Source organism: Lithobates pipiens, unplaced genomic scaffold (assembly GCF_037356315.1).
Source record: "Lithobates pipiens isolate NorthernLeopardFrog02 unplaced genomic scaffold, aLitPip1_a1.2 Scaffold_10, whole genome shotgun sequence".
NCBI lineage: Eukaryota > Metazoa > Chordata > Amphibia > Anura > Ranidae > Lithobates > Lithobates pipiens.
This window is the reverse complement of record NW_027507686.1, coordinates 221,013,851-221,030,043: the sequence shown is the minus strand read 5'-3', so window position 1 is coordinate 221,030,043 and position 16,193 is coordinate 221,013,851. Positions and strand designations below refer to the sequence as shown.

General features: G+C 44.5%; 1 protein-coding gene across 6 annotated transcripts in view; it reads left to right on the top strand.

Annotated features, from left to right (window-relative positions):
* DGKZ (diacylglycerol kinase zeta) overlaps positions 1-16,193 on the top strand; it is a 341,151-nt gene that overhangs the window by 261,869 nt on the left and 63,089 nt on the right. For all 6 annotated transcript variants that reach the window (XM_077461740.1, XM_077461769.1, XM_077461759.1 and 3 more), the window contains 3 exons: positions 5,528-5,601; positions 7,642-7,753; positions 14,923-15,119. In XM_077461740.1, the coding sequence (XP_077317866.1) occupies positions 5,528-5,601; positions 7,642-7,753; positions 14,923-15,119 (383 nt within the window). The remainder of the gene's footprint in view (positions 1-5,527; positions 5,602-7,641; positions 7,754-14,922; positions 15,120-16,193) is intronic.

The window sequence follows — 16,193 nt, the reverse complement described above, 5'->3', positions numbered from 1 at the left end:
GAGACACCCACTCAGTATCCAAAGTCCACACTTTTCCCCCCCAACAGCCAACGTCACATCTCAATTAGGGCAAGGTCCAGTCACAGCTGGCTGCAAGGACACCGCATGTCCCCCTCATCAGCTGTCATCTTAAAGAAAAATAAAACCCCCAAAAAGGACCTGCATGCCCCTGATAAAATAGGTTTTAAACCATGGCAACAACCCGAGTCATCTACAAAAAAGGCTAAAGCTTCAAAATGTTGGAAGAGTGAAGGAAAGGGTCTGAACAACGATTCAAGGCTCTATTACAGGATTCCCTGCCCCCCCCCCCCCCCCATTCAAAAATATAAAAACCCAAAAGAGAAGTGTGCCGAAGTACAGTGCATGGAGTCCTCTTCCTAAGAAAGGACAGCCATGTATGCGGCACATAGTGTACTCTGGCTCGTCACCAGCTGCTCACCTTTTTATAGCATTGGGTGGCATGGTGCCACAGCAGGAAGTGGGACACGATCCCATGTATGCCCAGGACCCGCACACACACACCCGAAGCCCACTTACCTGAATGTGTGCTCCTCTCCGGTGTTCTCCGCAGCCGCTCCTCTCCTGCACACCGCTCTACTCCTCTTACTTCCTGTTTCCTCTCTCAGGTGAAATGGGAGAGAGAAGACAGGAAGTGACATCTGAGTCAACTCAGATGTCAATCAAACTGCCCGCCCGGCCGTAGTAACACATACTACAGCGCCGGGCGGAAGCTACTCAGCGCTTCAGAAAGCGCCCTGAGGCGGGCTAAACGCCCGCAAATGAAGCGCCACGCCTGCAATCTCATGATTGCATTGGCGTGGCGTTTCCCGGCGTGCACTGTGACCGGCGCTCGAGCACTTCCTTAAAGAACTTTTTTTTTTTTTTTAAAGGGGCAGTTTTAAAACTTTTTTTTTTTTTTTACATTTTTTTTTTTTTTTTGTGACCACACAGGGGGGGCGGCGCCCGGGCGCCCCCTATGGACGGGCCGCCACTGGTTGTTTGTACCTGTATTGTAACTGCACAATGTACTAAAAAAATAAAAAGTGTGACTTCACTTTAATACCCTCTGAGTAGCACAGTAGGCTGTCTAATCTAGCTGACATACCCCCCAAAAAAGGTAATCTCTGGTAACATGCTGTTGTGTGCCCAGACTAAAGTAGCTTTGTGTTGAAGATAAATAATAAAAGCTGAGATCCAGAGTTAAGAGTGACCAACAAGAGGTACGTCCTTGTGCCTTTATCTACCTGGGAACCCCATGATCTATGACAAGCAAGAGGACAGTCAGTATGCAGGAGCTGCGGTTCTTCTCTCTTTTGGTTAGGGAAGGTCAGCACGTTGCATTGTGGGAAGATGTGGCAAAGCTACAACTTAAAGCAGGGCTGCACCCAAAAGGGGAAGCTGCCACATTTGCCGCCTTTTGGGGGGGAGCGGGTACCTAATTTTGACAGGTATCCATTCCCACTTCCTGCTCACTTTGCGCATGCACAGTAGGAAACTTGCTCTGAAGCTGCAAAGCTTCACTGTTGGTTTTCCTTAGACAAGATGAAGGCGACCACACCTGAGAGCTGATTCAAGAATGAATGAGGTCTATGCTGGATGTCTGGACAGGTAAATGCCCTAATAGTAAAAGTCAGCAGTTACAGTGTTTTTGGGGGTAGGGGGCCAGAAATCCTCTTTAACCAGTTCAAGACCGCCCACTACACATATACTGTGGCAGTGCAGCCACTCTGCGGTGGATCACCTACCTAGTATGTGATCCTACACTTCTGAGTCTGGGGCATGCATGTGATTAGATACAGCGGGAGCTGATCAATGGATACCATGGACTCAAAGTCCACGGGCACCCGCCTGTCATTAGGCAGAGAGCCAGAATGGTGATCTGCTTATGTAAACAAGGCAGGTTGCCGTTCTGTCAGTAGCGAAGGCATTGATCCTGTGTTCCTGCAAAGCAGGAACATGGATCAATGCCTATCCCTAGTAAAAGCACCTCCTCCACAGTGGGCACTTCTCGACAGAACACCGGCCCTGGATCCAGGGTCCTGCTGCCACCTCAGGGCAGAAGATTGTGGCGTTATCGGGGTTCCCTGCCATTAGGCCTGTGATTAAGCCAGGACCTGACAGGAGGAGAGGACTCGGGAGGCAGAAGATCAGGCCACCAGCTGACTGCCAGGAGGAGAGGTAAGTGAGTCATCCCACAGAGGCTGAGCAACGTCCTTAGTTGCGTGACTGGGGTTGAATTTTGTGAAGAGGGGGTATTTGTGGATTGTGTGTGGGGTGGTATTTGTGGAGTGTAAGGGGGGATATGTGTAGGGGGTATTTGTGGAGTGTGGGGGGGTATTTGTGGAGTGTAGGGGGTAATGCTGGTTGTTAATAGTGCGTCTGCTGACACCAATGCTGGGAGTTAATAGTACGTCCGCTGTCACCAATGCTGGGGGTTAATAGTGCGTCCGCTGACACCAATGCTGGGGGTTAATAGTGCATCTGCTGTCACCAATGCTGGGGGTTAATAGTGCATCTGCTGTCACCAATGCTGGGGGTTAATAGTGCATCCTCTGACACCAATGCTGGGGGTTAATAGTGCGTCCTCTGACACCAATGTGTTGGGTTAATAGTGCGTCCACTGACACCAATGCTGGGGGTTAATAGTGCATCCTCTAACACCAATGCTGGGGGTTAATAGTGCATCCTCTGACACCAATGCTGGGGGTTAATAGTGCGTCCTCTGACACCAATGCTGGGGGGAAAGGAAAGTTTGCATGCGGGCACTTTGAGTTTGCGACCCCTGGTGCGGAGCTTGTGCACTATGCAGCTTTCTGCTACAGTGATGCAGATTTTAATTGCTGAATTTCCTTACTTGACAAATTACCACATTTAAGAGCGATTACATATCCTGCTGCAATAAATGTGTTGCTTTGTTTAGTAATAAAAGGAATCCGTTACATGTGATGCAAGATATGATTGTATATATTATAACATTGCTGACTAATCGGTGGAGGAATTTCAGAGTACAGTAAAACCTTGGTTTGAGAGCGTTTTGCAAGACAAGCAAAATTTTTTAATAAATGTTGACTTGATATACAAGTAGCGTCAGGTCACAACTGAGTATAAAAGAGAAGAGAAGCGCCTTTAAGTGTATCAATATGATTACATTTAATGAAGGTACAACATTTAGCAACTCACATGGTTGTTGATTAAAAGAGGCACATCTAAGTATGCAGGCGTCCGGGGTAAAGCTGTCCACATAGACCATCCCCCGCACCGCCATCTACATCATCCCTTACGCTACACGAATAGTTCGAGCCTCGCTTTAAGATCGCTTAACTGCAAGGTAGTCTTCCCGGGCACGATTGCAGACTGACAGCGGTGAGAGCCGGCGGTGTGGAAGACGGTCTATGTGGACCGTTTTACCCCAGATGCCTGCACACTTAGATGTGCTGGTTTTAATCATCAACTATGTGAGTTGCTAAATATTGTACCTTCATTAAAGTGGTTGTAAACCCTTACAAGAGACTTTGACCTACAGGTAAGCCTAGATTAAGGCTTACCTGTAGGTCCAAGAAATATCTCCTAAACCGTATAGGTATTTGCTCGAAGACAGGACCGCCAAATACAGCGGCGCACAGGCGCACTGAGCGCGGCACCATCAGCAATGCATAGTAGTCCATTATGCTTTGCCTTTGCAGGGAATGAAAGAGGAAGTAAACTCATCAGGGTTTACTTCCTCTTTAAATGTAACCATATTGCTACACTTAGAGGCGCCTCTCTTCTCTTTTATGCTCTTTAGCTCTGGCTGTATTTTGCTTCTTATCCCCTTGTGGAGGCTTCCATTTGTGGATGGACATTTTATGGTTACACAACAATCACATTGCTATAATCTTTTTATATGGACTATAAACTTAAGGACCTATGAATAAATAGTTATGGAACAAATCAATTGAGTTTTCCTAATTTCTTATGGGGAAATTCGCTTTGATATACAAGTACTTTGGATTACAAGCATGTTTCTGGAACTAATTATGCTCGCAATCCAAGGTTTTACTGTATTTACAGGAACCTGTGCTTTGCTAATGCAGATTAAATAAAGAAGTTTCATCTTCCCCTTCCCAGGAGCACATACTTGTGTTTTTTCCCTCTGCTGCCAATCTATTCAGCAATCAGGTGCGGGAAACGTTGCCCTGTAGGCTATGAGTTTCTCAAGTGCACATGTACTAATTTGCATGCACTTCTATACCTGGAAGTCTGGGGTATTTACTTTGCTACAGAAACCTAAAAAAAGCAGCAAAAAAGCACCATAAATGTGAGTATGTATTATTTGAGGGGGAGGAATAAAGCTGAATTCCAGGAATTCAGCCACTTTATAAAAACTGCAGTCACACTAGGAGTTGAGTTCAATGAGGAGAATGACATCTCCTGAGCGTATCTCTATTATTTATATCTGACAGCTTTATGGTTCTGCTGGAGCATATACTGTGATAGATGAGAGAGAGGCACACGGAGCAGCTCATTCAGATAATCCTTTGTATTTTGTGAATGAGTTCACATAATACAAAGGCTTCTGTGATTGGGCAGAGGGAGGGGAGGGGCAGGCATAGCAGCTGCACAACTCTAATGTTAAGGATGCTTAGACCTGAATCATCAGCATCAGTCTCATAGGAGATTCAGCGATCGCCAGATTCTGGGAGTGCAGTATAACTGTCAAATGTAATATAGATGAGTCCAGGAGATGTCATGCTGCTCCTTGGACCTAATTCATAGTATGCCTTCACTTTTATGATTAGCTGAATTCCTGGAATTCAGCTTTTATAGCAAATGTTTTTATTTTCCCCATGTAAACAGAGTACAGGTTTGCCTAAGGACTTGTTCACACTAATGAGGAGTGGTAAAACTCCACAGCTGAGCCATGTTTTTACTGTCTCCCAAGCACTCCCATTTTAGTGGCAGAGGCCTGGGTGTATACATGCTGCAGCCATCATGCTTTACTTCTCAGCTAAGGCAGGAGTTATACTCCCTGTCCCTTTCGGCAGGTGTAGCACCTACAAAGAGCGAACTGTTCAAGTGAATGGGGTCACTGCAAGCGCCCCCACAACTGTGTGCAATGAATGTGGTTGCAGGACACTAGTGTAGGGTTTAAGCCTTTAAATCAAGAGGTGTGGGGGTGATACAGTGCTTTCCCTCCCGGCCTGTCAAATGCTCTCTGAACAGCAATCTGATCACTCTTCAGGCCAATGTAGGTGTGAATGAACCCTTAATCCTTAATCTTTTTTTTACCTTTACAAAAAGGTGTAGTAGAGTTCTACCTCTTGATGGGACTGCATTCATGGACATATAGATATCTATTAAACATGGCTGCACTCAGAACATTTTATTGCATTGTAACCCTAATCTATACGTTAAATGACTTGGTGGACACACAATACTTGATTTGTGATTTGCTGCGTATCGAAGTTCTCTGATTATGACAAGTGTAAAACTTTTTATTTAATTTTATTTATGTCTTTTTTTTTTTTTTTTTTATATATATATACAGTGTGACGGCCAGGACCTGACAGCTAAAATTCAGGAGCTGAAGTTACAATGCTTGGTGTTTCTAAACATCCCTCGGTAAGTAAGGAAAGCACTTAAAGTGACACTAAACTCTTTTAAAAAATTCTGTTCATGTATGTATTCTTAACCCAAAAATGTCCCTTGTATTGCCTTCTCCAAATTCCTTTTTGCTGCTGTGATCTGACTTCCTGTTAGAGGGTGGCTACCTTCATTCTCCATGATCCCCCTGTATGTAAAAATGTAGCCACGCTCTCTTGTTTGCTCCCCAAATCGACTATAGACTATGAGATGTGTAATGTGCATAGAGCAGAGCACTTCACCACAACTAATGGGCGCTGCTTGTTCCAAATAAGAGAAATGAGGGGGTAAAAGGAGAAGGTGGGATCTCGTGGAGGATGTTACAAGGAGGCAAAAAAACACAGTTGGAAAGGATTTAATGAAAAATATATTACTGGGCTATTAAAGCGGTTGTAACCCCCTCCAAACTTGTAAGGCAGGGATGCCCAACCTTTTGAAGTGTGGGGGCCACTTAAGCATCTTGGTAACCGGCCGGGAGCCAGAGCAGGCGGATGACGGGTCCGTGCAGAGTGGACACGGACACAGCCCACTCTACTCTATGGATCCTCTGATCCGATCCTCCCTAATGGAAGGGGATTTTTTTTTTTTTTTTTTTTTTTTTTTTGCGAATCAGATTGGAGGTAGGCGGGTGTAAAAGGAACCAAATCTGTTCTGCCATTTCATAGAGGTGAATGGAGGGTTTGATTGAGTTGGACCGATTGTGTGAAAGGGGCCTTTCACACTAATGAAGCGCAGTGCACCTGTGTCTTTCCTGTGGGTTAGCTACACTTTGCCATAGACTTTTATTATATCCTTCTGGTGTTGTGCACTTTCTGAAAGCTCACCAAACCCGCAGGTAATAACAGAAGTCTATGGCTCAGTGCAGGTAACCTAAAGGTGTGCTGCACCTGCGGATCAGTTTGAAAGCAGCCCAGTAACCACTGCGCAGATATACCCATATATACACTGCAATTTTAGTAATAAACTGGCCTTTAATATCAGTCTTCCATTCAGTTATCTCCTCGTGCATTTGGTATCACTCTGCCTGTGGCAAGAGACGATAAAGGAAGCGTCAGCTTATACAGCTCTGCTCCACAGCTGCTTGCTTTGCCGGCTTCATTAACAACACATATGCTCTGGAATTGCGGGTCTGCAACCCATGATCTGGGCTTGCCAATCTGCCATCCAACAGAAAGAGGTCGCGGGCCACATCAGAGGGCTCCACGGGCCACTGGTTGGGCACCCCTGCTGTAAGGCATAATGAGCTAGTATGCATCACACTTGTTTGCAAAAGTATGCAATTGTTTGCATTCTCTTAGCTCTGAAGTCCCTGCATCTTTCCAAAAAAAAACATTGGTGGAAACTGCATAGATGACCCACAGGAACTAGTGCTAAATGGACTGCAAATCTGCAAAACGCATAGGAGTGAACCACATCTGATGATGAAGGGGTCATTTTGTAGCCCCTGAAACATGTTTCCATCAGATTTTTAAAATAAAATAAATATTCCTGAACGCCTAAACCTTTGATGTGACACTTTTGATTTCTATCTACCTTCCTGTATCCAGGTTTTCTTTGAGGCCCTTCCGTGCTAAGAGTGCTGCCTCACCTGAGTTTTTGAACTTTATGATATTTATGGACTTATCTTGACACGGAGGAATGTAACCAGCTCTGACCCAACCCTTTCCAAGTGTGATTTCTATGGGCAGCTGTAGTCTTTGTTTTCCCCTCGTAGGTCTATAACCCTTTTTGCAATGTAATCAGCAGGATAATGTGAAATAGATGTTTACATTCGCTATATTTGAACTCCGCTGCCCAGGGTGTGCTTGCCTGTTATCCTAAGCTGCGTTTCCATATAGGAACCTATTAATGAATAATGTTTCTGATACCCCAAACGACCAATCAGCTTCCTGCTATCATTTTTCTGGGCCAGGTGATAAAATGAGATTCTGTGACTAGCAAGATCTACTCCTTTATTTCATGCTCTTGCTGCACATAGTGTTATTATTCTTATTCTTAATCTATATATTATTTCACTAGGTATTGTGCAGGCACCATGCCATGGGGAAATCCTGGGGAGCACCATGACTTCGAACCTCAGAGACACGATGATGGATGCATCGAAGTGATCGGCTTCACTATGGCATCACTGGTACTGTCAGCTTAAAGAATCTGTGTTGTGGTTTTACATATTTTCCTATTTATTATGGTTAGGACTAAAACAAATATTGCATTTTTTTTTTTCATGTAAATATGGAATATTTATATTTGTATTTATTTTATTTATTTAAATAAATATTAGTATTTTAAATTAATTTTTTTTTTTTTTTAAAGCGGAGGTCCACCCTAAAGTGGACCTTCCGCTCATCGGAACCCTCCCCCCCTCCGGCGCCACAATTGGCACCTTTCAGGGGGGAGGGGGGTGCAGATACCTGTACAGTACAGGTATCTGCACCCACTTCCGGGATAGCTCTCTGCGGAAAGGGGCGTAGATTACGCCCCTTTCCGCAAGTGCCCGCCCCTTTCCGCAAGTGCCCCGCTGCCTGCTGGGAAACACACAGATCCCAGAGGCAGCGGGGACCGTCCTTATTGCGCAGCGCGACTCGCGCATGCGCAGTAGGGAACCGGGAAATGAAGCCGAAAGGCTCAATTTCCCTTTTTGCTGCCACACATTTACATTACGTGGGTGGGAAGAGGTTACATTTATCCAGGACCAGTACACCTCCTCAACACTTTGCTGAGCCAGTTGGGCTATTCACATCAGTTTCTTCATTGAAGTAAAATACTATGTACTGTGTATCTCTCTTGCGCTCTCTATAGTGTCAAAAGATATATCTCCCCTCTAAATATAGGACTCTATTTTTTTTTTTAAATTGCAGAGCTATTTATCCTGTGAAACTGCAGTCATCATGTGCTAATGGCAGCAAAATCAAAAGTTATTCGGCTCTTTTCTCTCCACGCTAATTCATAAAAAGTACTAGTTGGGGGAGAATATTGCATTATGGCCACTAGATGGAGGTGGTGAGCATATTATTTGTTTTCTATGATCCTCAGCCCCATCTAGTGGCCATAACGTGGTATTTTCTGATTCACTCTGTCCTGTATGAATTATATAAATAATATTCGCCCTGTAGTGAAAATAACCTAGTAGCATTCCATTTAGCCCCCAATCTCACAGAAACGATTCTACATTCTGTTTTAAAGGTTGAATAGCTCTGCAGTATTTTTTTTTTATAAATGCACCCCTTACTGTCTAAGATTGTTTGAATTAGGCTTTGAAGATGAACTTTAGGCAAACAGCTAAATACACAGAATTACAGATATAGAACATGTTTTATCTTCCAAAGGATTTGTGTTTCAGTCTATCCTGTTCTGAGATGCACACAGCACAGTCACACACTTGACATGACTTTCTCTTTTACAGCTGTAGACTGTAGAAGGTATACGGCAGTGTCAGTGAAAGAGCAGCAGCAGAGTGAGAAGGTCATCTCCCTCCTCACTCTGCTCTCCTTTCCATATGCTCCTTTGTCATGCATGCATACTCCTAATTGATTCTCCCTGTCTAGGGGCTGCTGTACAGGTGATTGCGAAAGGCTAATACCAAGTCACATGTGATTACCTGCATTAGTTATATTTTACGAAATGTAATGCATTTAATAATGAATAAAGAGCTACGTTCAGCTGTGTCATTAACCTCAGCCAGCAGTTCAGCTTTCAGAAGTATGGTGTTAAAGACCACTAAAAAGACCATAGTTTGCCTTATTAGCTATCTGTGGTTGTGCCATGTGTTTTATATATGCAATCAATAGCTTGCCTATGTCATTTGTATGTATTAAAACACTAGTACCTAATACAGGCTAGATTCCTTCGTCTTTACAGTATGTTCGTTAGGTGAAGTCAGCGAGTAGCTGCTGTCACTAGATGGCAGTGCTGCTATTGGTTGTCAGAGCTGGGGAGATGTAATACTCAGTTGTACTTTCTTTCTAAAGTTTTTGCGTTTCGTACTAACAAAAGATTGACCGTTGAACGTTGAGCGGAAACCGAGATGCATTAAAAAGTCCTTAATATGTACAGACATAAAATTTTTTCTTCTCTTTTACGTTTTCCATTCTGGTGGACATGCTGTTGTAATTAGTGTATGGGTCATTTTGTTTTGGGAGGCGGTCTTCACCAGTTTTGGGGAGCAGTGTGTGGCTGCGTGTAAATCTAGAGAGGTATACAGTGCATGTAGCTGGGTGGGAATGGAGGGCTGGTGGGTCATTTGTCTTAGAGTAGCCTTTTTGAACCACAGTTCTGTGAAACCCTGGGCTTCCTCTAGACCAGGGATATGCAAAAAGCGGACCTCCAGCTGTTGCAGAACTACAAGTCCCATGAGGCATAGCAACACTCTGACAGCCAGAAGCATGACACCCAGAGGCAGAGGCATGATGGGACTTGTAGTTTTGCAACAGCTGGAGGTCCGCTAATTGCATATCCCTGATCTAGGCCACTGATGATGGACCTTGGCACCCCAGATGTTTTGGAACTACATTTTCCATGATGCTCATGCACTCTGCAGTGTAGTTGAGCAGCATGGGAAATGTAGTTCCAAAACATCTGGGGTGCCAAGGTTCACCATCACTACTCTAGGCATACCTTCCAACTTTTTGACATGGGAATGAGGAACACCTATTAGCAAAAGTATGCAGGCATAGGACACACCCCTTGCCACGCCCCTTTAAAGGAGAATTGTATAAAAAAACAAGATTGGTTAAACCCACAAGTACTTTTTTTTACCACTACTATTCCTTTATATTGGCTTTTACAATTTACAAATGCAGCAATTTAGAAATTAGATGAAAGGTTTAGCACTGGGAAACACTTTTTGATAGATAAAAAGTCAATTTCATATACATTTATATAGATCAGACCAAAATGAGGAAGAATGAGGGACATTGCTCCAAATCAGGGACAGTTGGGAGCTATGCTCTAGGTATTGCTTGGGGGGGGGGGGGGGCCTCAAGCAACGAGCAATATTTGCCTATCAAGTAAGTTATCAATGACACCATTGATCTTTTAAGCTATGTGTAAGGGGCTTATTCTTCCCATTGGCCACCAATAAAAGTGTTATTTTAATTATTTTTAAAAACAAGGTTTAATAACAAACATGTCTATTCTTACCTGCTCTGTGCAATGCTTTTGAAAAGAACAGCCTCAATCCTCTTTTTCTGGGGCCCCTCGGCCCTCTCTTCAGGCCCCTGTTCTTCGGTGGATCCCCCCGGCCCCTCCTCTTCAGCGGGTGCTCCCACAGGAAGCCACTTTCCATGGGAGCACCCATGCATGCTCACTCCCGAGCCACCCTGTCTGTGTCTATTGACACAGACCCCCGTTCCCGTGTCACAGCATGTCTGTGCTATAGTGCTATCAATCTGCTCTAAGAGAAGGGAGACGGCAGCGAGAACCGCTGTACTCATGCACATTGCTGGACTGGATTAGGCTCAGTTCCGAAAAAGGTTTTGTCCCCCTTAATGCATACAATGCATAAGAGTGAAAAACCTTAAGGCTTTAGAATCACTGACCACCACATTATTGTACCCTGAACTGTATATTTAGTAATTATTGACATGGGTTCCCTGGGACCTGAAAGTTATATGAAGCGTTCCTTTGTGTTGAGAAGGGCTGGTCTAGGGGGGGCTGCAGGTGGTTGGCTGTAAACCTTTGTTCACACCTGAGGGGCTTTGTTATGGAATTCCTGAAGCATGACAATGCTCCCTTGTGTGCAGCTGAAAAAAGTACATGAGCTTCTTTGCGACAGGATCTCCTGTTTTTGGCCCCATGGACTTTAATGAGAGTGTCTGAAAATTACTTAAAGCGATACTAAAGTCTTGTTTTTTTGTGTGTTTCAAAATAACAAATATGTTATACTCGCCTGCTCTGTGCAGTGGTTTTGCACAGAGCAACCCTGATCCTCCTCTTCTCAGGTCCCCAGTTGGCACTCCTGGCCCCTCCCTCCTGCCAAGTAGCTTGCTATGGGGGCATCTGAACTGAGCTGCAGCTCTGTGTGTCCATTTAGACACAGAGCCCTGGCTAGCCCCCCCCCCCCTTCTCTCTCCTTATTGGCTCACTCACTTTAAATGCCAGTCACAAGGGAGAGTCCTGGGTAGCCTAGTCTCTGACAAAATCACTAGATAGAAATGGGCTCAAGTAAGCATTAGGGGGGCGGGGGGGGGGGGGGCTGTGGTGGGCTGCTGCACACAGAAGGCTTTTCATCTTAATGCATCAAAATGAAAAACATTCTGCTTTTACAACCACTTTAACCACTTCCCACCCACCATATAGCAATATGACGGTCACAGAGTGGATTCATTATCCTACCTGGACGTCCTATGACATCCAGCAGGATGAGTTGCTCACTCGCGCCAGTCATACGGCATCTCTGATCTTAGTAAAGAGCCTGTGACGTAGGCGTAGACGTAGGCGTCCTATCACAGCTGGTCACATCGTAAACAGGAAGTGCCGTCTATCGGCTTTTCCGCTATTCGCGCTGACAAGATGGCTCTCCTGACGGGGGTCTACGCGGATAATCAGAGCATTGATTATAAGTGCGGACCCATCAAGGATGCCCACCAGGGATGCCCATCCATGACCATCGGGGATGCAAATCGGTGCCCGTTATAGGTGCCAATCAGTGCCCATCAGTAATGCCTGCCAGTGCCACCTCATCAGTGCTACCCATCAGTACCACCTTTCAGTGCCCTGCAGTGTCGCCTATCAGTGACCATCTGTGCCACCCATGTTTGCCCATCAGTGCCACCTTTCAGTGCCCATCATTGCTGCATATTAGTGCCTCATCATGAGAAAACGTACTTATTTGCAAAATTTTATAACTGAAACAGTCTCTTTTTTTATTTGTTTAACAAAAAAATAAATAAAACCCCCAGTGGTAATCAAATGCCACCAAATGAAAGCTCTATTTGTGGGAACAAAATCATAAAAAACGTGTTTGGGTACAGTGTTGCATGACCGCTCAATTGTCATTTAAAATGTGACAGCACTGAAAGCTGGATATCGGCCTGGGCAGGAAGTGGGGGAAGTGCCCTGTAACAAAGTGGTTACAGTGGAACTTCACTCTCGCAATCTACATTGATTATTTTTAATCCTCATGCTGGTAGCATTAGTAAATTGTAAAGTTAATCATATTTACTTGTTTACATTTTTTTTCATATCTTCAGTTACTTCCTGGTTTCTTGCCTGAGCAAATGATGTCATACATCCCAGGAGTCTTCAGGAAGGAAGGAGAAGGGAAGGGGTTTTATCAGCTAAGCGCACTCTCATGCATGCATGATTGAGCGAAGGGTAGATGGATTCCAGGAAGTAAATGCTACATGAAACATTTGCCCTTACCCAAGATGGCCACTGCCAGAAATGCTAGGGGGTTGTTTTTCAAAGGGATTGCTCAACAAAATAAAGCATAGGTGGATGGGGAAGTTTGCTTTGAATATTCAAAATTAATCGAATAGTGTTTTTGTTTGTGGTGCTCAGATGCAGTGAAGATCCAGTTTAAAATAGTATGTTTATTTTTTAGGCATCCCATTTAAACTGTATAGGGCCAAAAACACACAATTCTACTACTGTACTTAGGGTTGCCACCTTTTCTTCAAGCCAAACCTGAACACTTTTTGCGGCACAGGGCTATTTTTTTTTTTTGCAGTAAACATAGCTCCCAACTGTCCCTGATTTTGTGGGACTGTCCCTGATTTGGAGCAATGTCCCTCTGTCCCTCATTCCTCCTCATTTTGTCCCTTATTTTGGTCTGATCTATATAGTTGCATATAAAATACACTTTTTATCTTTCAAAAAATAGTTCCCAGTTCTAAACCTTTCATCCAATTTCTAAATTGCTGCATTTGTACATTTTAAAAGCCAATATAAAGGAATAGTGGTGTTAAAAAAAAGCCCTTGTGGATTTAATTAACCTTTTTTTCCTGGTTAATTCTTCTTTAAGGGGGTGTGTCAGGAGGCGTGTCTTATGCCTACATACGTTTGCTAGTAGGCGTCCCTCATTTCTATCTCAAAATGTTGGGAAGTATGCAGTAAACACTAAAGGATTATAAAAGACCTGGGACACATTTGGGTGCCCCAGGGGGGGGGGGGGGGGGGGGGAAGTAATGTAGTGCCCAGAGCGCGTGGCTAAATTGCTGCTGCTGGCATCATCACCCTGCCCTTCAGTGATGCCAACCCGACCCCGCAAACAGCCTCCCGCAGCGGCAACAGATTTGTGTACGACTATCTCGGTTACTCGGGGAGCCACAGCCTGGTCTGAAAAATGTGTCCGGGTTTCAGGTGGACTGAAACCCGGACACATGATTCAAAACCCAAACTGTCCGGGTGAATCCTGGACAGGTGGCAGCCCTAACTGTACTACAAGTTGCACCTAAAATAGTGCAAAAAGTCTCTAAATCACCTGGCTACGTCTGATTTTCCTTTTGGGTTGTGTGTGGGTGTTCTGCTTGTCCTCAAAAAAGGTTCTTGCTTGAGAACCCTTTGGTAAATATGTCTGCCACTGTGTCGACTCTGTATATTTCAGAGAAATATGTCTGCATGTCAGTGTACAGGAATGTTGGGGTGCTCTTTGAATCCTGGTGGGTTATAACGGTTGTTATTTTGGTGGAAGCACTGTGCAGCAGGATTTGATTGCAGAATGCCTCTGTCAGTCCAGAGTGTGGTAAGGGATATGGTCATCAATACAAAGTGATGGCACAGGTGGGTTTCTTTCTATCCAGGGAGGACATAGTGGGAGATGTGACTATGTTCCATGTATCCTTTAGGCCAGAGAGGACACCCATCCAGAAGCCTATGGAGAACACCCAGGGGGACTTATGGTCGCAAGTAGGGATGAGCTCAGGCGTGTTCGCATTGAACACGTGCAGAACCCGCCAGGAAGTGAGCGCAGCGCTGCGCTAATCACAGGCAGTGAGACATTGCCCCGATGCGTGGCTGCAGAGATCAGGCAATGTCTCACTGCCTGTGATTAGCGCAGCGCTGCGCTCACTTCCTGGCGGGCTCTGCACGTGTTCCATGCGAACACGCCTGAGCTCATCCCTAGTCGCAAGGAGAAGATTATACCACAGGAACATGGTGGGAAATCTCTGATGTTATCAAACAGTCTTTACCTTTTCTTTACATGTACTACCTCTGTATGACAGAGAGCAAAGTTGTATAGGATCATTGTTCAAATTGGAAACTGCAGACCTCTCCCCACGCGCAATACTTGACAAAGATCTTCAGGTTTATGGTCACACATGCACCTTAATCTATTCTATCTCTCACTTTTGTCCACAGGCAGCTCTGCAGGTTGGAGGTCATGGTGAGCGCTTGCACCAGTGCCGTGAGGTTCTTCTGCAGACGTTTAAATCTATTCCTATGCAGGTGGATGGGGAACCGTGCAAACTAGGACCCTCTGTAGTGAAGATTAGTCTTCGTAACCAGGCCAACCTTATCCAGAAGACAAAGAGGAGGACATCTGTCCATCTGCCTTAGTAAGTGACATTTCTTTTGTGAACATGCTTTACAAAACAGCAAACAGCAACTCCACAGTAAATTGTCATTTAAATTCCAAGTAGTCATTGGTCATTAAGTAACTTAATGGCTTTTTTTAGTCAATCAGAGACTTTGCACAGTACCTTTCTTCTCCAGCTACTCTCACAAAGCCATAGTAAAGATGTCTTTCCTTAGTAGCTGCACACCATGGGGTTGATTTACTAAAACGAAAGTGTGCAAAATCTGGGCAGCTCTGCATAGAAACCAAGCAGTTTCCAGGTTTTATTGTCAAAGCTTAACTAAACAAGCTGAAGTCAGAAGCTGATTGGCTAACATGCACAGCACCAGATTTTGCACTTTCAACAATCAACCCCCATTTTTTTTTTCAAGATGTTGCGCAGGGAGGCTGAGAGAGTGTAGTAAAATACAGCCATCTGCTGGAGCAGCCTTACTCAAAAAGGATTCCATGGGGCCCTAGGGTTATTTCTGAGGTTGCTAGGAGTTCCTAGATCAATGAGCAATTTCTGCCTCCCCGATAAGGTACTTAATACTAATTAGCTTTTGGCTACCTGTAAGGGGAGGTTCTTCCCCTGACCACCAATGTAAGAAGCATTCTCCCCACTGACCATCATGCTAATGTACCCTGAGCTGTAGTTCAAATAATTATTAGTGGGGGTTTCTTGGGACCAGAGAGTTAATTTATTGGTTCCCCAGTGATAAAAGAACATTTGAGAAGGGCTTCACTAGAAGGATAATATACAAATCTGTAATAGTCATGTAAATATGGTCCGTCAATCAAGTACAATGTGAAAGTCATGTAAATTCATTTAAAGCAGTGTCTCCCAACTCCAGTCCTCAAGGTACCCCAACACGTCATGTTTTCAGGATTTCCCTCAGATGAAATGGCTGTGGTTAATTACCAAGGCAGCGAAAATGATCAAATTGCCTGTGAAATAATGGAAAACCTAAAAACATGACCTGTTGGGGCGCCTTGAGGACTGGAGTTGAGAAACACTGGTTTAAAGGGTCAGCCTACTCAAGACATTATTTTGGTTCAAGGTAGAGCTGAGGCA